The 26317-nt window shown below is 40.0% G+C and overlaps 1 protein-coding gene across 3 annotated transcripts; it reads left to right on the forward strand.

Annotated features, from left to right (window-relative positions):
* Nucleotides 1-561: 561 nt before the first annotated feature.
* On the forward strand, nt 562-24881 carry pgm5 (phosphoglucomutase 5). 3 transcript variants are annotated; one of them, XR_004463149.1, is made up of 13 exons: nt 562-1240; nt 3091-3253; nt 3390-3536; nt 3824-3949; nt 4056-4246; nt 5575-5729; nt 11807-11922; nt 14452-14587; nt 15224-15407; nt 18012-18149; nt 19337-19901; nt 22530-22763; nt 23145-24881. XR_004463149.1 is itself a non-coding variant. In XM_026321345.2 (11 exons), exons 1-11 carry the CDS (start codon nt 983-985, stop codon nt 19424-19426), a joined length of 1704 nt encoding a protein of 567 aa, XP_026177130.1. In that variant the 5' UTR covers nt 562-982; the 3' UTR covers nt 19427-21610. The 3 variants fall into 3 exon arrangements, 1 of the variants encoding a protein (XP_026177130.1); XR_004463148.1 differs by having other exon boundaries at nt 22530-24881; XM_026321345.2 differs by lacking the exons at nt 22530-22763; nt 23145-24881 and having other exon boundaries at nt 19337-21610.
* Nucleotides 24882-26317: the final 1436 nt, after the last annotated feature.

The raw sequence follows: 26317 nt of genomic DNA on the forward strand, positions 1-26317 counted from the left end.
AAATAAAGCACTTATTCCTGCCTGAAATCTTGATATGTGTCGCACAGAAATAGGCCTCTCTCAAAAACCACAATTAAGTTTCTCCAGATGATTAAAATGTTTAAAAATGACATAGACCTACAGGAAGTTCGTTTAAAACACAAAACGAAAAGCACATTTAATAACCCATATGTTCAACTATTATGTCGATGTTACGTTTTGTGAGGTGAAACACCAAAAGAAATTTCTACAGAAAGTTGACTTCTTCTTTCCAGCCTCAAGGCCGCGCTGTTTGCCAGCTGTTGAAACAGACTGACGCTGAGGGCCAATCACAGGCTGCTGGACTGAGCGCTAATTATCGCAGTTTCACTGATTTGATTCATTTTTGCATTTAAATCCTGCACTAATGTTTCTATACTATATATGTTTATGTGCAGATAAGTGCAAAAGAAAACATGATGTATAATAACACGAAGTCAGCCACACGCACACAGGCACACAGGCACACAGGCAGTGTCCGGTTGCAGACCGATCCCGACACAATTCCCCTTCAGTCAAAGGTCTATTTTTGGCCAGAGGCTCAGCTGATTGTGAGCCTTGAAGATTCTGACCCACCCTGAGAGGAGGGAGTTGTCCAGCAGCAGCGTTTGGGTTTTGCTGAATGTTAAGTTTAGTCGGGATGCAGCTCTCTTGGCTTTAACACAAGCTGCCGAGGCGAGAACATTTGTGATTGGGTGTTTCCTGTCATTACAGGCGATACATCCCAGTGTGTGTCTGCTGTCACTGCCCTCTTCCTCCTCCTCCTCCTCCTCCTCCTGCTCCTGCTCCTGCTCCTGCTCGCCTGGAAAAGAACAGCTGACAAACTTCACCTCCGGGCTGTTACTTCGCCTCATTACGTTTTTTTTTTTGCTCTGTGGTCCCATAACACTGGTAACCAACTCCAGACCCAACTCCAGATCCTGTGTGATAGGCGTCCTCCAGTGTCTGGGTCCCGACGAGGAGGATGGAGACGAGCCCCATCCCGGTGGTCACGGTCCAAACCGCCCCCTTCGACGACCAGCGACCCGGTACCAACGGGCTTCGGAGGAAGACTGCGGTGTTCGAGGGCAGGAAGAACTACCTGCAGAACTACATCCAGAGCGTGTTGTCCTCCATCGACCTGCGGGACCGACAGGGCTGCACCATGGTGGTGGGCAGCGACGGCCGCTACTTCAGCCGAGCTGCCATCGAGGTGATAGTGCAGATGGCAGCTGCCAATGGGGTAAGAAGAGATAAGGTTGTGCCGCTGTACGAGCAGGCTGGGAGCGCTTGTCTTGTTATTTCGTATAAATGGAAAACTGATATTTAATGTTGCGCAGTTTGAGAATAAGTTGTGTTATTATAATGTACTTTCTTTAGAAAATGTTAAAGGTAAAAGTCTAAGGCAGTTTAACACACATTCAAAGCAGGAATCATCAAGCTCCAGCTGAGAAATCCAGAATCACTGCGATGGACAGAAAAGTAGCCAAGAATAATCCTGAAAGCCTGTAACCACAAAACTTACTCAGTCAGGTTGTTCATATGTCTCTGTCTATCGCAGTGGTTTCCAACCTGGGGGTTGGGACCCCATGAGCGGTCGTAAGATGAATGTGATTGGAGACAAAATGGCTACCTTAAAAAAACTAATTTTACTGCACATGTTCTCTGCTTTGAAAATGTTCTTGTCAGAGGATGTATAGTTTTAACTTTTAAGACCAGGTTTCGTATTAAAATAATGAGAAGTGAGTAGTTCCTGCTCAGAGCTTAGAGACAGACACCTTGTGGCGGGGACCATACTTTGTTTTAAGGGTCCTCAAGAAGGAAACAAAGGGTTGGGGAGACTTGTAGCCCTTTGTAGCCAAGATACAGTCATACAGTGGCCTAAGCATCTCCTCATACAGACTGAAACTTAAAAAGGTTCAGACTGAGTGAAAGAAATTATTTGTGTTGGTACAAAATATGCTGGCTTGTCAGCCATCCATAAAGTGTCTGACCTCAAAGTGTCAGCAGCAGATAAATGAAGAGGAAAACAGAGTGAGAGACAGAGAGATGAGGGAAATCCCCACAGCTTTTTTTAAAACGCTTGTGCTGAGATCTTTGTGATTGGTTTGGCCAGGTTCCAAAGGGAAATCTAAAGGGAATATCATTTGTTTTTGAGATCAGGTCATTTTTCTGCTGCCCAAGCTAAATGTCTGCTGATGTCGGCCTTATCAGCACTTGCATTCATCCTGCTCTATTTTCCTGACAAAGTATGTACCCACAACCCCTAACCCCACCCTGGTGTTCCTCCTTTCCCTGGACGAAATAGATGCTTTGGGCATCCCTTGCCATATGTCACTGAAGCCAAGACAGGCAAAGTGGACTATTCTTATCACACTGGGTACTGAAAATAACCTAAACACAGTGGGAAATAAAAGTGTTTTTTATTTTTTTTAGATAACTACCCACAGAACTATGAGGCTAAATGCTTCTGACAAACATATTTCTCATGGTTTTTCCCCTTATTTTCTCTGTCAGGCGTTTATATGCACATGCAACATGCCGGATGTTATGAGGATATACACTGACGTCAGGAGAATAAATTCCTCTCCAGTGAGGACACTTTTATTTAGAATAGCTGATATGCAGTGGAATTATGAGATGGTGGTGGTATTACCACTTTAAAAGTAGCACAGAAATAATAAATATAGAGTCAACCATCCCCTTGGGGTAGCTCATATGCTCTATAAAGTCAGTGGTCAATTGGTCACCTGGAGAATGACCAGTCTTTCTTTCAGTCTGGGATGGTTGGACTAGGTTCTTGGACTTACATTATTCAGGGTCAAAAAAAGAAGTGTTTTATTTTAGGTTCTGTCACAGCCAGCTTAAGAAAAACTATCTGATGTTATTTGTCCTGCGTTGTTTGCCTAAACATGGTTAGCTTTTTTTAGAGCAATATTTTCAGCAAAGTCTTCCTTCATATTTACACAGCATTTGGGAAACATCCAGGGCAGAAGCAAAATAGAGGAGAGCTGTGAATATTGAGTTTAAAAGCATATCAGAAAGGCGACATCCTGGAATGATGTGCCACTCATTAATGCCATTGCTGTGCAGATTGGTCGTCTGGTAATCGGCCACAACGGCCTCCTATCCACCCCTGCTGTTTCCTGCATCATCAGGAAGATCAAGGCCATTGGCGGGATCATCCTCACAGCCAGTCACAACCCCGGAGGCCCTGGTGGAGACTTTGGGATCAAGTTCAACGTGGCAAATGGAGGTGAGGCCTCTTTTGACTCTTTTTTTTTTTTTTTGCTGTGCTTGAAGTTTTATGGGGGATGTTTTTATAGGGGAAAATCAATGCAAGTGTTGCTTAAGTTTATACATATTAAGGAATGTCTTTATTTTTCTTGCAGGTCCGTCTCCGGACACAGTGATGGAGAGGATCTACCAGGTGAGCCGGACGCTCGAGGAATATGCCATCTGCCCTGATCTCCGCATTGACCTGTCCAGGTTGGGAAGACAAGAGTTTGACCTGGAGAACAAGTTCAAACCTTTCAGAGGTGCAACACTCACACACTCACTCAGATAAATCATGCACACTGGGTCACAACACTTCTGCATCATTTATGTTTGAATTAGCTACACTAGATATCAGTGACATTACATATAAGCATGCATAGCGGCCCACACCTGGAGGATGTCTATAATAAAATATCCACCCTTGTCTTTTATTATTTTATAGGCAAATCTATTATTTAGGCACACTGGAACCTCGTCTTTTATGTCCAAATGTGTAGAAACAAATAAATATCCATGCAGTACTATTCATCTCTTCTCATTTCTCCAGTGGAGATCATAGACTCGGTTGAAGTCTATCTACAGCTGTTGCGAAACATCTTTGATTTCAACGCCATTAAAAGTCTCCTCACAGGATCAGATCAGCTGAAGATCCACATAGATGCAATGAATGGAGGTGAGACAGTTGATCACTCCCTAACCTGAGCTGTCGTTAATGCTGATTCTGATAATTCTGTTTTTTTTTCTTTTCTCTTCTCATTTCATCTGTTCTTGTCTTACAGTGATGGGCCCCTATGTACGCAGGATCCTGTGCGATGAGCTGGGGGCCCCTGCTAATTCTGCTGTCAACTGTGTCCCTCTGGAGGACTTCGGTGGCCGACCACCTGAGCCCAACCTAACTTACGCCACCTCTCTGGTAGATGCTATGAAAGGAGGAGACTTTGGCTTTGGAGCTGCGTTTGACGCGGACGGGGTAAGACGTGCCATCAGTTTGATGCTTAAAATTTGCTTTCATTGCATAGGGACAAGCACTCACACTTGCATTCACCCCTATGGGTCCCCAAGGTACCCGAAGAAAACCCACACTGACATGGGGAGCACATGCTAACTCTACACAGGGTCGAATCCTGTTAGAACCTTCTTGCTAATCACCGCACCACCGTGCTGCCCCCAGTAAGAGTCAGTAAAGATGACCTCTCTGTGTCAAATACATATTGTTACTGCTCTTGTCAAAGGGTTCATGCTCAAATAGGTCTAAAGTAATTTTTTCATGTTCTATTGCACTATCTGACATTTCCAAAAAAGTCTGAAGGCCACTGTTACATTTATGGCTTCTTCCTATTCACATCAAATTTTCCTTTTATAGCCAACTGTCACAAATCATAAATTTGCCCCTAGCTGGTTCTACAGTACTCAAGCAGCTTTACAACACAACATCCTCTGTCCTTAGAGCTTTGAATTGGATAAAGAGCCCCACCCCCACTCCCACCCCACAAGTAGATTTACAATATGGACCTGAGTTAAGATCAGTCCTTCAGCAGTATATTCACTCATTCATTCGTAGCATGTTGCATTTTTTGTAATGGATAAAAACTAAATCTAAGTAATTTAGACTCCACCCATAGATACCACAGGGACCCTCATTTATTTTTTATTTGTTTTCGCTTGCTTGGTGATAAGAGGAAGAAAGGCAACAGGGACCCAATAATAATCCGTCTCCATGATGATCCAACATGAAGCTCACTTTTTCCACAGTGTCATCCAATAGTCATTTCTACTGTACATACATACACACACACACACACACACACACACACACACATTGTTGCTAAATAAGTTAGTCTAGCATCAGGAAATTTATGTCATATCTGCTCTGTTTCTCCCACAAGGATTGGTATCTTCACACTCATTAGCACCAGTGGTTATAATCTTACTGGGTAAATGTTTTTTTAGGGGGGGGGTTGCTGTTATATAAAACTGTAACTTATATCTTTACAAAAACTCTCAACAGTAACTGTGATTGTTGGCAAGAAGACTAATTCACAGCTCATAATGTTATATATTTTATGACCAGTAACTACAGTCTTGAATGGATTTATCATATATTATATTTATGTAGACCTTCTTTTGCATTAAGAGGAATGTTCCTTTCCTAAAGGATAAAGCTGGGGATTGATTTTTTTTTAAGGGCTGTATAATTTACTGAACAAACAATACAGTAGTTCTCTCTTCACATTATTACCTTAAAGCTAATTTACATGAATCTCATAACGTAATTGCATGATGTTATGTTTTTGTCAGGATCGGTACATGATCCTTGGAGAAAACGGCTTTTTTGTGAACCCGGCAGACTCGGTGGCCATCATGGCTGCCAACCTCTCCACCATCCCCTACTTCAGACAGCATGGGATCAAAGGCTTTTCCAGGAGCATGCCCACCAGCACCGCCCTCGACAGGTATAACACACAGACACACACACACACACACACACACACTCAGTAGATCTAAGTGGTCCTGTTGCATCAACCTCAGTCTCTCTCCTGCAGCAGCCTAGTCTCTGGAGAGGGATGAGACACTCCTAGATGAAGACTCGCCCACTATGAATAAGACTGTTAAATTACATACACCCATCCAACTCCCACCTATTTACTCACTGACTATAAATGTTACACATTATGTAAGAGGATGTGATCACAGCTAAAGTCGTCCCCATTAACATTGTTCCACTAGGAAGAATCCCAGCTCTGTACCACGTTGATGGATTACTTCAACAGAATGCTGTTGTCATAAAATACAATGAGGAGACTAGAAAAGATTAGATTTAAATGTGTACTCACTGTTTAAGTCAGTGCAGTTAGTTTTCTCCATAAAACATCTGCTGAAGAATCAAGAAAGTTGTATGTGCATGAGTTAGTAGTTAGTGTTGGTGTATCTCTTAATATGTCCATATACATATGTTTTGCATTATCAAAGTTCATTTTGTGGAAAGTATTGATGGTTTTCTTGAGCATATTAAACAGTAGTATTTATATTATAAAAGAACTTCCAAGCTAATTTATTTTTGACCGTATTTATTGTTATATTGGCATCCTGTATGATAATCTATCTTTTTGCACATATTCTTATATGTGTTTGTGCTTAAGTGTGTACATTAGTCTTTGTTAGCACTGGCAAACATCGAGGAAATGACCTCACAGCTAATCCTGATTCCTCTGGGTTTCACTGAATGGAAAAGTGATACCTAGATATGTGAAGTGGGAAGTGACATCACAGAATTATTGATTGTTTCTGTTAGTGTAAAGACTAGCGCACACACACACACGCACACACACACACACACGCACACACACAACACACATAAATTAACACTCCCATTCCTCAAACAGCTGCTAAAAAAATATCTCCATATCTCTTTAGTTTCTCAGTGTTTGCCCTTTTTATATTAATGAGAAAATATGTTTAACTTCCTGGAAACTCTGACATGGTTGTGCAATCTGTGTCTGTCACAGATAATACCTAAACAGCAGATAATATGCTCTGGGCTTTCTGAAGAGTTTTGTCATAAGTAAATTGTCTTATATTAGATTTTCATTTTTTCACCATTTAAACACAATTTCACCATGATACTCTAGGGTCCTATATGAGCACTTACTAAGTTTCAGACATTGTTGCAGGACGGGGTCACTTTGTAGAACTCTTAGCTTCATCCTAACGTAACACTGATGTCTCTGGGCGCACAATGTATATCTCTGCATGTCTTTGACAAACTCCATGAAGTGTTACTTGAGGCTTAGTGCTTAGTGTGGTGTTGGACCTTGGAGTCAGCCCAAGTCTGGGCCTTTTTAGGAGAGTGAGGGCCACTCACTGTGTGTGTGTCTGTGTCCTCTGTGTTTAGACTGAGCAGCCCTCCCTGCTGTGTGTTTATGCATAGTCGAGCAAACTGTGTTATAAAAGCCTTGATAAATGTGTATATACTGCATGTAAGTTGTGTGTATTCAGAGCAAATAAGGAAAAATGATGAAGATAGAGAATATATTTGAGTTCACATTGAGCAGAGCATGTTTTATTGTGCAGTGAGCTGATTTGGGCTCTCATCAGGAGGCCAGAGCTACAGGTGCATATTACAAAGCTTTAATTCTTAGGTAAATAGACGGCGAGGGTGCCTATCTTATTGTACTGTTTGCATCGATGCCGTTGTTTCTCTGTAAACCTACTGTAAATCAAGAGCTGGTGCAAGGAGAGAGGACTTATAGGAAGACAAAATGAGAGGGACAGTTTGGTAAAGGAAACATCTGCCTCTCTTTTTCAAGGAAGAACGGATGTGGCGGAGAGACACTCATGTTCTTGTTACCAGAATGGAGCCCATGTTCTTGTACCAAATACTTCAATCAAATGTTCTGTGGTTGGGCTGCTTAATAGAATGACAGAGGCACCTGGATGACTACGTTGTCTCTCGCAGGTGTCAGTGCTTAAGCCCTTTTAAGACCTAATGTTCCATTATAATAGGGTGTGCTTTTTATGGACGTGTATTTGTGTAATGTTTTGATAGTGTTTTGGTAGAGTGAGCAATAGAAAAAGAAACAAGAAGCAACAAACACAATAGATGGGCACAGATGAGGGTCAGTATGGCTGATTTGGCATCATGAAGTCATTGTACTAATTATAGAGCTTTTTTTGGTTTTGTCAGGTTTGCATTCAGTCACTCTCACCTGTTACTTTAGCTGTTTATTTTAAGTTCTCTGCTTGAATCAATTTTTAATCCCAGCCCATAGTGTTAAGATATTACAAGTGAAAGGTGCCTACACTTGGTACTTTACTGGTTACTGTGACAAATACACTACAGAGTTGCATCATTTCAGTTTGGAATCCTAGCTGCGTATTTTTGTTTCTCTCCTAAACACGCCACATACCTGTGTAAGTAATCCCCGGAGTACATATGTCCATTACTGTTTTAGATTACACTGGGATGGACTTTAAGCATTCACTCTGTTTCTAGTCAACACTTCCAGACCAGAGAACATACCAGACCAGTCTTGGTAGGGCCGGACTTGTGTTCCTTTGTAAAGTTTTCTTTTTAATTTGTGCTGAAAAACTGAGAAATGCTCATAAAGGACATGTGAAGAACTTCAAAATGCTGTGAGGGTCAAATGTTGTAAAATACACCAATAGTTTGATATAAAGCAAGATGCCAAAGGTAGATGACCCAACAAACACACTTTCATCTCAAATATAATATTAGTCGAGAGTAACTTTGTTTTGACCTGATGTCAAAAAGATATTTACTGATTCTACAAAACAGTGTAGGTGACAGCTCAGACCTTTTACACAAATATCCTCAGCTTTAAATTAAATTCTTCATTTTCAGATTTTTTTTTTTAGTCTTGGTTGCTATGGCAGCCTCTTTAGTGTGTTAAATTTCTGTTGTCCAGTGAGAGGTCCTGGTTCAGGTCAAGAAGGATTCACATTTCAAGCCCAAGTAAAGCTTCAGCATGCCTCACTTTTTGTCTGAATGCCAGTCTAAAGCTTTTAAGTGGAGGGTGAGTTCTCTTCAGTGGGGGAGGTGAGGAGTGAGGGCACTGTATGCTATGTTTGGTAAAATATCTAACCAAGGCCAAAAGCTAGACATATTTCACTCTATGAACATAGAAATCTAATTTTTGTGTGTGTGTGTGCATCAGTGTGTGTATAACTCTATAGTCCTGAGCCCAGTACATGAGCCTAGTTATTAAATCTCTCTTGGCCCTTCACTTTATGAGGTGAAAGCATCCAAATGGACAGACCTTCTCTAATACTCTTCAATTTCATTTCTTCTTACAGACATATGACAGAAATATGATTGAAAGTCCCATCTCTAAGAAAATACAATGGCTGGTATTTTCAAGTGATTACACACTAATGACAACATATTAATGAATACTATTGAGATTGAAATGGACCTGGCACATCCATTGACAATTCTACATATTTTTAACACTATTTTGTAAATTTGCAAATTGATTGCATATAAATTCCTTTGTAAACGTATCAGCTAAGTTATCGACTGCCATGGTTACACATTTACACTAAAAGCTTTGGTAATTTCAGAAGAAAGATTGAATTTAATGCATTTGTATATGATAAACACAATTGATAACACATTCACTCATGACCCAAATTCTGTCCTTGACTAGTGTGAGAAAACGGACATTGACAGACTTTAGCCTTACAGTTGAGAGGTCACAACTACACATGGGGGGATTATATCCCTAAATAGAAACCTTCCAAGTTCATTCCTCATGTCTCAAGTCATACTCTTCAGCCAACATTTTTCTTTACTGGCAGAGAGGAGACGGACAGCATCCACTCAGCCTGCTTGACCTGACAGTGTTCTGTATCTGATTAAATATACTTGTAAGTGATCGTGCTTCCACTACTTGAGCTCAGGAAGCCTCTACCAGTGTATCTGACATGAGAAAATACAATTTTTTGGCTATTGTTTTTGTGTTTAGTTTGAAATGCCAACTCACATGTAAGTGAAGGACTGAATATGTTTGTGCTTGTTCTCCTGAGTCTGTACCTTGTGTGTGTGTGTGTGTGTGTGTGTGTGTGTGTGTGTGTGTGTGTGTGTGTTTGTTTTCCACAGCAGTGCTTATGCTGTTGTTAGGCTCAGCTGGTGCAATCATCAACTTGGGAAATTTTCTCTATTCTCACACTTAACTGAACAACCTTGCCCAAGCATTTTTGCAATGTTGTCTGAAAATCGAGAGCTGCTAGGGTCAGTTTATGTTGGCCATTTACAACGTCAAAAGCTCATCAGAAGGCCAGAGTTTTTGTTTTCATGCCAGGCTTTCCGTCCCAGCTCTTACTTCCCCAGAGGGGAATAAAGCCAGTTTACTCTTTCTTGGTAATTTATCCCAGCTTCATGTAAACAACTGTGCTGGGCACTCTGTGGAGTTTATTTATGTCCATGATGATTGTGTGGGCGTGTATGCCACCACTTCAAAACACTGAAACCCACCCACATCCACATTTATTGCACTGTGAATTCCCAATGCATCACACATTAAGCACATTTGAGATTGACACTTCTACCTGTTTGTTTCCTTGGGAGCAGTCACTGTTTTGATGGCTTGAATAGTTTGTCTTACGTTAGTGCTTGTGCTTGTGTTGATGTGATTGAGGAGCGATCTGTGGGAAATGGGAAGGACACTGGGTAACTAAACATCTGTACAAGCAGGTTTGGAATGGTAGCTATTATAATACAATATTGAAGTTCCACTCATTTGTTCCAATTTTTTGTTGTTGTTGTTCTTCAAATGTATGTCTAATACTGCATTAGCCAATAATATTTGACAGCCTAATTCTAATGTTATAACAGTGAATATTGTGTAAGGTCGTAAGTCAGTAAATTCCTCCAGTGGAATCACACTCATCTTTATTGTATGGGCACTAAAATCACAATACACAAGTCTGAATGCTGCTTCAATGCCCTCTGCACTGTCAGGACTGTAATTCCTGTGGGCGAATACACAACCTTTTATTATTCTCATTAGGCCAAATAACAGTTAACATGCATTAACTTGTTTTGTTTGGCAGATATAGCATCACAAAGCATTATGCTTTATTTGGAGTTGTGTTTATGGCCACCTGATGAGTATAAGCCCTTTTAGCTTTGTCATGGTCTCCATCAACTCTTGTAGGAAATATCTGACCCTGTAGCTGCTAAGTGCTCTAGTGCATTCAAAAACAAAACAGAGGACGGCACTATGACACTTTGAATGATTGCTGTGACTCATGTGTTATCAGTGACTGTAAATTATCATTGTTATAGTTAATTACGTTTTGTGCATGGAGGGAAAAGCTAGTGAACACGTTTCAGTGTTTGCTGTAGTTGACGCTTGTGGATGTAATGAAACTTTGGTTCTATTTCAAGGTACTCGGTGCCAAGATTTGATCATTTTAATTACTGATGATTTGATTATTTAACTATGTTTAGCAGATTATATATTTTTTTCCACATATTTTAACCCTTTTCTAAAATTAACTGCTCTTTAATCATGTTACTGTTATTCCTTTTTATCCAGCCAGTTACTTGTAATTACCTGTAAATTTGCACTGGCAGGTTTTATTGGACTTTCTCTTTGCTCTTTTCTCATCTAGTCTTTGCACTTCCTCTCCTCCTGCATACAGAACCCTTATCCCTCCCCAGAATCCTGACACACACACTTATTCATGTACACACACATGCATACACACTCACTCTCCTCCTCTCGCTATGCAAGTACATGGCTCAGGTTCAAAGCAAACATCAGCTAAAAGGTTAACTTTGTTCTCACTGCCTTTGCCTTATTAAGTTATTGGATGAGCTGTTAGCACATTACTGCTGTCGTACAGCATTTGGTTTGCCTTATTTCAAAGGTCAGAGGATTGTTAGTAAGCTCATGTCTATATCAGCACTGGCAAAGGCTGGGTTGTTATTTTATAGAGATATAAATACAGTATGTGTTTGTGAGCATTAAGTACTAGCTTTCTTTTTGTTTCTTTCTGTTTGTAGGGTAGCCAAAGCCATGAAACTGGCATTGTATGAGACCCCGACAGGCTGGAGATACTTTGGGAACCTGATGGATTCTGGACGCTGTTCCCTCTGTGGGGAGGAGAGCTTTGGGACAGGTATGCTCTAGTATGCTCACAATCCAAGAAACAAAACCCTCCACCCATAAAGACAGATGTGTAAATGTTAAATATCATCAGTATAGAAAGACATCTAGTAAATACAGAGACAGGCCAACTACCAGGGCAGTACAAGGTCACTGATTCAAACCAGTGGATGAGCTTGGAAAATGTGAGTGGGAGCGTGACTTAGAAATCCCCTCCCTTCTGCAGCAACTGTTGTTGAATTGCCTGCAAACAAGCCCATCACTGGAGGACTGCACTAGCCAGCTGCTGCGAACTGTAAATAATTGACCTCTTCGTAACAATGTTGTCAATTTCCCAAATCTCAGCGAAACACATGATGAGTACAATGTTATTACAGATAGGAAAGGTGCTTTAGGCTACAAAAATAACATCATAGCATTTATGAAATCATCATTTCCTTTTAAAGGTGACAACATTTCTTAAAATTTCCATATTCTCTTCTCAATGACATGCTCACCAGTTTGTTCCAGGTCTGGAGTTGTAAGCAGTGCATCCTGGCTGCCTGTAGCTCCCATTAGAGTAGTGTAATAGATGTGAGGGCTGTGACCCTGGCTGCATGTGTAAATAATCCCCATTCTTCTGCTATAAAAGGAGACAGGGGCTCCTTGAATCACTGCAACATGTAGACAGGCCTCCAGTGGCAATATTTGAGTAAATGCAAACTTGCACACACACACACACACACACACACATATGCAGGCACACATACATAGCCAGAAAATATAAGGAGTGTACATGCACAAGCGATCCACCCACAAATAAGTGCTTTCCTTTTGTCTACATATGTTTTTTCTCATTTCCCTTCCATGTCTTTCCATTGGTCTGACTTGACTTTCAAAGTTTCATCTCTGTCTTTAAAAAAAACAACTTTCTCCTGCTTCTTTACAATTCCTTATCTTATTAAATTATACTTTTTATTTTACTTTTTATACAAAGAGGGAACAGTGAGAAAAAGCTGAAACCGGGAAGAAAAATGTAACTGGGTGTGAACAGGAGAGGCTTGTAGGAACCGGAGGAGAGGGAGAGCTGGGAGACTCCAAATATGAGAAGTATTGACAAGGAAGAGAAAACTAGAAGGAGCAGAGACACAGAGAGCACAGAGGACTATGAGAGTTCACTCGTTGTCTAGCCATGTAAGGCCAAAAGCTCAGAGAGGAGCCTGAATAGTAAATCATCAGAGCTGTACACCACGTCTGCTCTGTGCCAACTCTCAGACACACTATTACAAGTTTTAATTGCTCAGGTTCTGTCAAACTTTTCTCTGTAGGTTTTGCAGGTTTTGTTCTTGCTACTTCAATTATATTCTACTGGTTCGCAAATAGATACTGGCAATAATTGTTTTGCACAATGAAGCAGTGTTCCCTAAAACACTGGGATATTTATAGCACTGACTTTAGGACTTCAGTGTCCCAGGATTAAGAGAGTTAAATGAGTCTTGTTATACTTCTTTAACAGCAATAACAGGTTGGAGGGGAAATGAAAGCTGGTTATGCTTTGGTGGTACAATATTTAGATATGTGTGTTCTACTGTCTGTCTCCTTCTGTGTCAGAGAGCGAGACAAAGGGAGACAGGCAGTGAGACAGGGATTAAATAAAGACAAGTGTCAGTTTCCTAACAGCTGTATACTGCTAAAGCCCAACATAGAGCCAGGAAGTACATTTCTTGTTTTCACTGTTCAGTGGTGAAGACAATTGTTTAGAATTATGTATATTATAAAAGACACATAATGATGCCTTCATTTTTTTCTTTTTAAAATATATTTAGTTGTAACCTATACAGCTGAGTCCATTCTCTGTTTTAAGCTCTTGCAGGAAAACATTACTAACATATTCAATCTTCTTAAAATGTCAAAGTGTTCCCTTAGCAGATACCTTTACTGTGCAGCTGTCTTTGAGAATAGACTGATAGCTCCCCAATGCAGGAGGGCAGGGCGTGATCTACGCCTCTGTCTGTCTGTGTGTGTGTGTGTGTGTGTGTGTGTGTGTGTGTGCGTGCGTGCGTGCGTGCGTGCGTGTGTGTGTGTGTGTGTGTGTGTGTGTGTGTTTTAGGGTGGGGAGAGAGGAGGCATTATTTATGTGGGGGTGTTTGGTATGTCTCCAAGCCCAAGCAGACTCTCTGACCTTCTGTTACATACAGTAGAGCTGAATACTAAGGGAAAGTAGAACTACCTTTCCTTTACATTTCCAAAGCTGTTCATCAATACACCATTGTCTAAATAAACATTTTAAGAATCCATCTGTCTTTACAGTAATTCAAGACTCTCAGTAAAAAAAAAAGTTTTCTACATGGTTTGAAGAAATATTGCAGCTTGAGTTCTGTGTTCTTTCTTTGGAAAATGTGCTTGGTTGTTATCTTGCTGAGAGTTATTAGATGAGATAAAGAGGCACAGAAAAAGTAGAGGTATACCGTATGTTATTTCTCACTACCTCAGTTTAGTTCCAGGGTGTGCAGGATGTTTATCTAGAGCTGTGATGTTTTGGTGGGTTTTCTCTCTCCTCCAGGCTCAGACCACGTTCGGGAGAAAGATGGTCTGTGGTCGGTGTTGGTGTGGTTGTCCATCATGGCGGCCAGGAAGCAAGGTGTGGAGCAGATTGTCAGAGAGCACTGGGCAAAGTTTGGACGCAACTACTTCTGCAGGTTACCAGCTAAGCAAACACTGAAAGTCACTGTAATAGATCCACTCAGCTGTCTCATACACGTGTCTGTTCAGTGATCTAATCTCTTCTGTCCCTATTTTCATGTTTTCATCTTGGCTCTTTTTGTGACTGAATGATTACGTGTTGATTTTATTTGAATCTGCACTGCTTCCTGAGACTTACTGGAGTACTACTCTTTCCTGCCAAGTCTCAATCCAAAAGCCAAATATGCCTCACAAGCCTTCACCTTCATCCATTTCTCCCCCAGTCCTCCTCACTGGCACTCACATGTTCTTATTTTAACCTCTCCCCAGTGAGAAGCAGAGATAGTTACTGCAGTCAATGTTCCCACTGACAGTTGCTGCCGTTTTTCAAGTTCCCACAGAGAGATTTTCTAAATTGATGCACATTTCCCACAACATGTAGATGTGACATGCAGGGCAGATGCCAAAAAAATCTGTAAAACACAAACATCTCACATCACTTTGAAAAAATACAACAAATCAACCTGACAAAGGTTCCAGTTTAAGAAGATATATGATTATAACTGACAAAGCTTTTCCCCTTAATGCTTTGTCATGTTAATGTCAGCCTGTATGAGTATATAGTGTTAACGTAAGTGTCCTGGGTTTGCCAGGTTTGACTATGAGGGCCTGGATCCACGCGCAGCCTTTTACCTGATCAGAGATCTGGAGGCAGTAATCTCAGACAAAGCATTCACCAGCCAGAAGTTTGCTGTGGGAGACCACATATACAGCGTGGAACGGGCTGACAACTTCGAGTACATCGACCCCGTGGATGGAACCGTGGCCAGAAACCAGGTCAGCCTGGGAAGAACATGGAGAGGGACTGTAAATGCAGGGTGTTGCATGAATGAATTATATAAAACTGAGTAATTCATTATTTCTATAATTGTCATTTTGAGTGTTTGAGGAGGGAATCTATAATATTTATAGTACATTTTTGAATCCATTATATAGGAGCTTTACATGAATAGGTCAATGACCAACTTCCCTACATTCTTTAGTGGTTAGAGAATTTGTGTTCTACTTATAGTTGCCTTGTGGCTACCTGACCTGACACTGAGAGGACGTTAATATCAGTGGATCAGTTGAAACCTGTAATAATTTAGGTAGCACCCAGCCTTAAATGACCTGGTAAACAAGGTGTGACCTAAAATTTGGTTCTCACTGGGTCAAGTTTGCTTGAAAATGTCCAAAAGTCACCCTGTACGCATGTGCTCAATCATCGGTTCCTTCTGAGCTAGACCACCCATTGAGCTCCAGTGTTGTCTCATCAGAGAGGTTCCATATTTGGAGTCTGTCTTCTGTTATAAGCCACAAACATATGCATATATGTTGGTCACAGTCAGTACATAGCCATGCCTATACTGATATTTCCCTCAGCATACCCTCTCTGAATCCCCACCCACACTCCAGCCCACTGACTTTGGAGCTTACCCAGCTGACTCCGTCTGTTGTACCTAGAAATGTAAGGAAACTAGTTCCTGGCATCAACACACACACACACACACAAACAGTGTGCATTTTAGTTTGGCCTTCTTTCCAGTTGTCTACATGCATATGTTTGTACTTCTGTTTGCTGGCAACTTTGTCATTTGCACTTTAAATATCTTAACAGCATCTTTTGATTTTTTTCCTGTGAATGTCTTGTCGTGTTGCCATGGTTACAGCAGCAGCGACACACCTACTTGCTCAGTCACTCCAAAATGTGATTTAACCTCACTGATAAATCCTCAGCATCCCAGTCCCCCCAGTGTGTGTTATTATAGCATGCATTCCTCCCAGGACAGAATTATGTCAGCTGTCGTCTCACTTGCAGCCTCTCCACTACAAGTATGTTTGAAGGGGGAAAAGCTGGCACATACACACAAACACACAAGACAAGGTATAGGGGATTTACACAGCAGCGGCATGGCAGCCCTTTGTCGACTACTGTATTCACTGTGTGCGTATGTTAGAAATATAGATATTGGCCAGTGGATAGCTAGAACCTATAGCCTGGTACCTTAATAGGCAGTTTTCTTGACTGCTATGTAGATAGCTGGTAGACCAATCTAGAGTACAGTACAGAGAGTAGACACACTGGTTGGTGTGGGGTCCGCTCAGGGTCTCTGAGGGTTGCAGATTGTTTTTAACAGGCATTAGTCAGTCTCCTGATAACTGCTACTCTATTGTTAGAGATGAGCTGACATATTCACAGATAGAAAGACAGTCGGGCAGACGGACATTTCTCATTATCGCTGTCTCTCCTCACCCAGACTCTGACGTTAGACTCCAGAGCCAGCGTCAGATTAGGAGGAAGACAGTTGGTCCAGATTTTTCCTTTCAGTGCATTGTTCTATTACCAATGTAGCTGAGTCATAATACAAAGAGGTGACCAGCCACTGGTCTGAGATGGGTTAATGTTGTACTGGGATAGAACACCCACTGTACTTTTTACTTCTATAAAGGTTTGTAAATCTGTTCTGTGCTATATTTAAAAAAAAAAAAACTACACACCATTTGTGAATATCACAGCAGAGTCGGTCACGGTAATCACATGATACTATCTTAGGTGTGTTTTATTGAACTCATTGTGTCATTTTTCTGTTTCATACTGTGTTTCAAAACATCATCCTGCCTTTTCCGCTGAGGTTGTCTATTGCTCTAATGGGATAAGGAAAGAGGCGCTTTGGAATTTAGGACAGATAAGAGTCATCACAAATCCATTAGTCAAAGAGTCTTATCTTCCTTACGTCAGCCAGCAAGTGCTGTAGTTGGTTACCCCACTGCTCTAATATCCTGTTTTTCCTGAAAATGTTGAGGTTGAGAGTCGGACAGAGGTTAAGTTCCAGGAGTTAACAGCAGAGGTTGCTGATGTTTTACTCTGGTTTAGTGTGATGTTGCTTTCCTCTGCCAAAATCTTTAGAAAACTGGAGATACAAACTAGAAGAGCTGCTGAACTAAATGATCCAGTGTCATTCATGAAATTAATTCAGGCCTGGGGTTCATGAAGCTGGAATAGCTTTTGAGTGTTAATCTACATTTGACCTTTATTAACTTTATAGCTCTTACTATAGGGGACACAGCACATTGTAAAGGAATCCTGGTGGAAAACACTCCCAACAATAACGCTGATAATGACATCTAGTGGATGTTTGCAGTTGCTGTAATTTTGAGACTTTACAGTATATTTGTCTTGACAAGTGTTTTGCTCCTTCTCGGTTTTTCTTTTCACTGACTTTACGTTGATTATTAATCTGCTTAGACATATATAATTTATTTAATGTAATATGTAGTCTATGTAACATAGTAGTCATTTGTCAATGTTTTTAGCACTAAAGAAAAAGTAGGACATCGGTGAATTTAAAAAGTTAATAAATGATTTGTTTAATGATCAAAATAATGATTTGTGTTTTCTAGGGTTTAAGGATTGTCTTCACTGACGCGTCCCGCCTGGTCTTTCGGATGAGCGGGAGCGGTGGAGGGATGGGTGCCACCATCCGCATTTATGCCGAGAGCTTCGAAAGAGACCCTGAGAGACACAACAGAGAGACACAGGTACGGAGAGGCTGCGATGGTGCGTTCTGTTTGTGTATGCATATACTCTGGGTTGTCCTGTGAACGTTTGTGTTTACCTCTGTGGTCGGTGCTCTGTTATTAACACCACCATTTGTAGACCCAATAAAAATGTGTCTTTTTATATGCAGTGTTCAGCCAGTTTTGAAACCAGTTCTTTCAAAGCATTATTAGCTGAATTTATGCTCTCTGTTGAGACTGTGGGACCTCTGTTTTTTTAAATTTTCGATATTATATAATATCTGCAGAGCTTATGTAAAATTATACAGGATATATAGCGAAACATACTGGTTGCTGTGAAACGTGTATTTATTGATTTAATTTATATGCATGAAGTATATAAAGTATTTCTGCTGTTGTAGTTTGCAGGTCATAATACTGGCCTAAAAGTGCCTTTGTATGTCTTCTTTAAAACAGAAATGTCTTATTATTATTTTTTCCGGCATCACTCACCACCTCAGAAGCCCTTTCAGTGGAAGTTATATTGTGATCTGTGGTTTGTATTGGACTGAAGAACCAGGGGAAATATTACTACATGAATGAAAAAGAAACCTGTATTGTGTCATGCCACTGGTGATTTCAATTGACCTGTAGACTTTGGAGTTTATTAGGAGGTGCACTTGATTCTTATGTGGTTATGGATGTCGGGATAGGTAGTGCACTTTAGCCATGCCTGAGTGCTGTAAAGTTGGGGTCATGACGGGTGACACCTTATCATCTAGGCCACCATCTTTGACCACCTAGCTGCATGTCTTTGTCAAAAATCCAACTCCATCTAAATGTTTTTACTAAGATTTAAAGATTTCAGTTTTGCCACCTGCTGTGAGCTACAATTTAAAAAGAATTTAAAACATATTGGACAGCTCAGTCATTACCTCATTTAGCATCTGTGTAATGATTAAACACCAAACTGATATCACAAATTCAAAGATTAGATCGCCAATTAATAACCTTCATTCAGAAAGTATGGATAAAATTTCCTAGGACACAGGCTTCACATTTGCACTAGCTAATTTTAAAATAATATACCAGCATATGAGTGAATGGTTTTATTATTTATTAATTATTTGATTCAGTAAAACTTTGTCTTCGTAAAATTTTGAAGTGACATCATAATCCCTGTTATTTTTCAAAATATGTTTGTGATCTATGTATATTTCTCACTACAGGTGGTGCTGGGTCCTCTCATTGCTATTGCCCTGAAGATCTCTAACATCCACGAGAGGACAGGACGCCGGGGCCCGAATGTCATCACATGAGCAAGCAGGAAGATGCACACTCACCTGCACTCACACACATGCATCTGTAGTGTTTTCAGAAATGATCTGCCATTTCTAACGTGCCATCTCTGTAGCTTCAACCTTTTTTTCATGTATCTTTAAATAATAACTAAACTGAGGTGCTTGCAGCTGGAGTTTATCCCTCAAAAAGAAAATTATAGTTTTACATTGTTATCTCAACTGTTTTTTGACCACTATAAAATATTTCAGCTATTGAGGAATTAGAATAGTGTGAGTGTCGAAACCAGAGAGGATATTTTATTATTGCTATGGATAAACAATGACAAATATGTAAACAGCACACAATTTCTAAATGTGTAAACTGATGTCTAATCTTTGTGCCTTGCTTTTATCAAGTCGTATTGACTTAGAGAGACTGAGTTGTCCAGTTTGTAATTCATTTCTGTTTTTTTTATAACAGTGCAGTGTTCACTTTTCATATTGCTCATATACAGTAAGTCACTGCTTTTTTCAACCATTTCCTGCAGATTTACTAATAAATTGTTTTATTAAACAGCATTGCATCTAAATAAACCTTCAGCATGTAGTGCATGACCTTTTTAAATGAATTGGACAGGTCCGATGGGGACAAATCGGTGCATTAGAATGAGATATGCTGCCCTTAGGCACTTTTGGATTTTAATTAGTGTGAAGCTTCTCAGATCCTGAGACTCTGCCCATCAGTCCAACCTGCTCTCATATTTAGATAAAATGCACACTAAACAGGGAATCTGGCAATGAAAAGCTTTCAGCTCTGGACTCCTTAGCGGTCAGCGCACTGAACAGAGGCCAACACAACAGTCAGTCTCTTTGGCTTCAGTCCTGCTCATTTGAGCTAAGTAAACTGAAGGTGTAGTGGTCATGATTGTGGGCTAGGATGTGGCAAGCAGGCTTTTCATGTCCTGGTGAGGTGTGGGAGCTTAAAGTGTTTCTTCAGCTTACTATATTTGATTTATCGTGATAGCCTTTGCGTTAACTCATTTTGCTTTTAGCTTTAACAGCAGAATCCAAAGCAACTCACAACTTTTGCAGGAACAATGTAACTTTATTATTATTCTGTGAAATATGGGCACAATACAGTTGCACCTAACATGGTTCTTCAGAAGATTTTTTTCAATTGACAAACAACTTCTTTGGTAAAATTAAGTTGCACTGACATGCAGTACAGGGCAGCATGGTGGAGCGGTGATTAGCACCATCACCTCACAGCAAGAAAGTTGTGGCTCTAAATCTCTATGAAATAATTTCAGCCCTAGGCCAAGTAGTTTTTCCACTACAACTCCCACATACTTATAGCTAGCTCAACATTTGTAACATGTTGAGCATATATGTAGGACACGGCTTATGCACGCAGCTTTATAACAGTATAATTAAGGGTGGTCTTTGAGAGAGTGCATGTAAACATCAATTTCTCATAGAATATACATACTAAAGAAATCTTGCTTGATACAGAGGTGTCCCATTGGGATGTGGTCAACACACTGTGACATGTTATCAATGGCGCCACCATGTGGACAATTACAAAGGTCCAAGTGTTTGAATTTTCCATAAAATATTTTTCTGACACACAGGTAAAAAAATACGCTTTCACTTTAACGTGATTCATTTTCTCAGCAACAGCAATTCAGAAAATGGACATTGTAGGTAAACAATTTCTTCATAATTATGTGTACCACATTGTATATTATGGATCGTGATGATTGAACATCCTTGAGGAAACGTAGGCTTTTGTCAGGTACAGCACCTGTGTGTGAAATGTGTTGATGCTGTTGTGTTGCAATAAGGCACGAAGTGGATTGATCTTTATATGGTCTGAATCAGAGACAGAGAGCAGAAACTCATAAACACACTGATTGCCGTCATTATTAGAGGATATGCCAGTGGATATCCACAAGGATGTGTTCTCTCAACCAGCCAGACAGTACCTGGCAACCATTACAGGTTATTGCCCCATCCAACTCTTTTATAATGTCACAGGTTATTTCTAAGGTTGAGGATCATTGACAATATTTCACCTTTGATTTTGCTGATAAAAAGATTATAAGTTTTACTGTAGCTGAAGTTGTCCATGTTTCAGAGGCTAGGATCTATTGGGCAGGGGCATGATAAGATTAATAAATTGCTTAAAAGTGAATTTAAAGTAAATTAAATTAGTGTCAATAATAAGTTGTTTTCATTTGTGCATAAATGTAAAGTATGCAAGGTCTTGTCCCACCAGTATTTTTGCTGTAATACAGATGTCAAAACAGGTTGCTAAGAAATCTCGACATTATTATCCTTAGTAGGAGCCATAGTCTTCATTGCATATATATATTTGATGGACAGATAAAGTTAAAAAAAATTAAATTTGTGACAAAATCAAAAAACGTTCCCTCATTAATCAATTCAATTTTATTCAATTTATTTGTATAGCGCCAAATCACAATACTCACACACTCAGTCTGCTTTATCCATACATTGACTGAACTAGTGGTATTTTATATTTATAGTAAAATGTATTAGTGTAATAGGACATGTGACAGGTTGACCAAAGATTGGCTTGGCTTGACCACAATATAATGACACAGCACAGGTTTAGCAACTTAATATTTTTTATTCCATAACACATTCCCCCTTAGAACAGGGAGAGCATATTTCACCTTATACACACCGTTGCAGTATATTTGTGAATAAAGTGATAAATTTAAATGGTGCACAAATTAGAGTAATAATGCAGGTAAAAATAGGCACTTTATATCAATTCAGACATACATGGATCCACCTGGAAAAAGTTATTTGTCACACTACTAACACGTTTGCAACTTAAACATGTAACTCATTCTTATGTTAGGAAATCAGAGACAAAACCAGAGTTATTCCTTTGCTGTCAACATACAGTTCACTCAGACGATAGAATTCGGGATGGATGAGGAGTGGGTGTAGATTCATGGTGAAAGGGGGATGTCAATCAATATGTCCCCCTGATCCATCATTTAATAGCTAAGAAATCCAAGCATTTTCCTGCAGTATTCTTTTTGTTTTCCACAATCAGTGTTCCTCCCTTTTTTCTCAGACAGTTAGCCAAAAATGTTTCTTTCTTCAGTGTCTGGAAAGGCATCCAGCCGCTACTCTGTATCCATGTGTCCCAGTTGAAGACGCTCAACCTGACTGTATCGTGGAGGCTGTTCCCAGCTCCATGTGTAGTCTGGGGCCTCTGAGCTGTCCTGGTTGTACAGTGGAGGAGCAAGACCCATCACCACAATCCCAGTTTCAGGGGATGCGTCAGGACATACTTGCCTTCCTTGGGATTCTTCATATGATGGAGGGAAAGAGCTCGGTCTGTAGAGGCGAAGCCATAGAATACATGAAGGGCATTAGTTTGTTTAGGCTAATCTCTTTCGTACATGGGCAAATTATAGTTGAAAGGATACTGAAGATATATTACAAATAGTATGTGAATATTATTTTTATAGTTTTGATGCTTTTTCTTGTACAAATCATACACAAAAAAATGACACAAAACCAGCTTATTTCTAAATATTTTGGATTTCTTTACATTCATTCAGAGGTGCTTAGCAAATCACTGTTAAACAGACAGTTTCACTGTTAGCATGGTTGCTGTTTTTTTAAATAGTGGTCTTACCTTATGGTGTAGACTTGGATGTGCTCAACTCTTGTACATTCTCTCTGGTATATCTTACTCTTCATGGTGTGGTAGATGGTCCAGAAGACCCCAAAAAGCATTGCCAGGAAGCCAGACACAATCAGAATATAAGCTGGGATGACCCTCCAAATGTACTTCTTATGCTCCGTCTGCAGGGATATCAGGCAGACCCCCAAGGATGTCAGTACAAATCCCACACCAGGCAGAACCAATCGGGCAAGAGAACAAAGCTGCTTCTTCAAATTCATGATAATTTAACTCACTTGTTGCTTCTTTATTGGAGGTTTTCTGTACTCTGTTGGGGAGAAGTAACTTTAAAAAGGATGAAACAATGCTCATCCTAATATATAAAGAAATCCTCTCATCAAGTTAGAGTACGAACAAATGTACGTGTGGCGCATGGATGTGTGGCGCTTTTCTTTGGCTCTTCAGACATTTCCTGGCTATTTGGTTGTATATTAACGTATTTGCATTATTAATCTGGGGTCAGAAGGGCTGATAGTAAGATAGGGCTGGTAGTGGGGCAGAAATGCAGTGAGAAAATTCTTTGGGCTGAAAGTTGGTAAGCAAATATTGTTCTAAATTTGTAAATTAATTTTAAAAGTTTGAAATATTGGTTATATATAAATGTAGATACTACTTCTATTAGTCATAAATGGTGAATGATTGTAATTGTTACATAACTGAATGAGTCTGGTTCACATTGATAATTTATTCAGTTTATTTATAATTGTATACTTAAATTATGGAACTTGCTTCTAGGAACGCATCAGACAACTGTTGTAATTCACAATATTTAGTGAATTTCGGTCTAAAAGTACCAGTATTCAAGTATTGCAAAGATGGCTAATATGAACCACACCCTTTATAAAGTATGCAAACAGCATTATATTATGCATTATATATATATATATATATATATTTTTTTTTTGGAGACTATTGATCCTTTCTATACAGACTTTATCTACACCCTCTACTGTGAACCTCAATCAGAGGCTCATTATGAATGGTACAGTGGGCTATTCTTGAATGGTATTATGAATGAAATCTAGCCACACCCCTTCAACACTTGTAAATATAGCACAGTCATCAGGGCTTTTATTTGCACACGGAGAGTGTAATTGTTTTATGAACCTTATCAATCTTACCAGTATGGAGTTAAACCCCACAGTATCTAGATGTTGCACCACAGCAGTGTTTTTTTGACACATTATCATACCTGTGTGTCCAATGCCCACGTCAGATAGACGATCAGCCCCTTGGTAAATAGGAATTACCATGTTATTTGTGCTAATGGTGATGCTTGTAATTGTTAAGCAGATTATAAATCTTTCAGCACTCTGATATAATGTATAAGACACTGGTGACATGCAGCAACAGTGCAGGTACTTTGCTCTGTTTCAGTTTGCTATTGCAAATTGTCTGGACCAATAACATGAAGGACTTGACCTGTAAGAGAAAATAGACTGAAGTCTTACAAGCAACAGAATGACACTGCAATGTTGTCCATCTATGCAGCAGCTGGAGACTAGTGCTCACCTGTGCTGTGCTGTAATTCTCTTTTGGGAATGATTTATTACTGATGGGGATTTCAGTGTCTGTGTCAATATAACAGGTCCATTGTAGGTGAGAATTTGTATTATAAAATGTTTTCCTCTGTTTTATTTGTATAAAATAACTGTGTGAGTGTGTGATATGGGACCTTTGGGGCCCACATTGGAGGGAGCTGTGTGATATGCACCTGTTTGGCACACTGCTGAAAACTGCAAAAAATAAAATGGTGGGAGTTTCTCTTTCCCTCTCTCACATACATACACATTACACCCTAGCTTCTTTTAGACCTCATTATTGAGTGATAATTATAGACAGAGTGAGACAGAGCCATTAGTTGTGAGGGAAGTAGTGAAAGGCAGGTTATTAATCAGCTGGACTCTGATGTGGACCTGCCACTGCCTCTGTCATTAATACACATCAGGGTCAGACTCCACATTCAGTACACAACTTCAGTTGTTATATAGTCATCAAATGTGAATAAAAGACACAGAGTGAGTGGATTCCATTATTAGATTATTTAGATACTTGAGTAATGAATACTGGGTCAGTGTATGCATACACAATTGGCAGTAGCAGTACCATGATAGGTCTAGTGGAGGCGATGTTGCATTATTTTCTTTCACTGATGCCAGTGGCTAGTGACAAACAGCCCCACAGCACTGCTTGTTGAAAACTATATAATAAGGGAATAACTAAGACATGTAAAACAATTGTTGTGTTCTAGCACAGTAGGTCCAGTAAGTAAAAGTGGAGTAAAAGTATGTCTAAGTCGTTTAGCCTCTAAAGTAATTTTAATGTGATTCATTTGCAGGCAGGGTGACGGTTCCAACCCCCTGGTTTTGATAATCATGATATTCTGTCACAGTGGGGATTGTGGTTAGATTTTTTCCCCATATTGTCACAGATTATAAATCTCCTCAGCTGTAAGTACTGGATAACATCTTTATACTGTAAAAACCATTCACTGCACTCTCCAGCTGCAGTGTCATTTTGTCATTTTGAAGATCTTATTACAGATAAAAGAGATATATCAAATTTGAGCAATGTATGCTGAAACCAAAACCTGGACACAGCAAAAGAAGGAAGGAGGGAAAGTCAGGATATTGGGTAAGAAAAAATTGGATCGTTTTAAACTTTTCAACATTTCTCTCCCACTCTGACTCTGTCTTTTTGTCTGTTCTTCTAAGTGGTTCTCTTACTGTGAGTACTATGTTCATCCTTTGCTGTTACATGCACTCTTGCCTGTAGTGTTTCACCGCTCTTTCCTGTAGTAGCCATATAAACCCTCACAGTTGTCTGGACTAGCCGAGGCAGGAGGGGATCAATGAGGAGATCGATAGGGTCTCTGGGAGTCCTAATAGCCCTGTTACTGCTCCCTGACTCCCTGCCTGGCTGCCTGATATAGAAGCACACTTGGGGGGAGCAGTATGTGTGTCTGTATGTGTGTGTGTGTGTATGTCATCGAAATCCTGTCTACGACCCCCCACTGAGTCTGTACTTACACTTAGGCCATGATACAGCACAACAAGTTCAATAATTGTGCCGAGTGATGGAGCTGATGACTGAGGACGATCTGTGGCTGCTCCGTGTTCTTCTACTGAGTTTCCTCTCTCTTATTAGTCCGTGTTCCCTGAAAGCAAGTTAGCAGACAGTTCTAAAAAACAAAAATAACT

This window comes from Mastacembelus armatus, chromosome 9, assembly GCF_900324485.2.
Source record: "Mastacembelus armatus chromosome 9, fMasArm1.2, whole genome shotgun sequence".
NCBI classification, from domain to species: Eukaryota; Metazoa; Chordata; class Actinopteri; order Synbranchiformes; family Mastacembelidae; genus Mastacembelus; species Mastacembelus armatus.

Excerpts from the sequence above, each read along its gene's own strand:
- pgm5 (XM_026321345.2), top strand. The coding sequence starts at position 983 with ATGGAGACGAGCCCCATCCCGGTGGTCACGGTCCAAACCGCCCCCTTC. Across the intron at positions 3,537-3,823 it reads CAAGTTCAAACCTTTCAGAG|TGGAGATCATAGACTCGGTT; the intron begins GTGCAACACTCA and ends TCATTTCTCCAG. Across the intron at positions 18,150-19,336 it reads GACACAACAGAGAGACACAG|GTGGTGCTGGGTCCTCTCAT; the intron begins GTACGGAGAGGC and ends TTCTCACTACAG.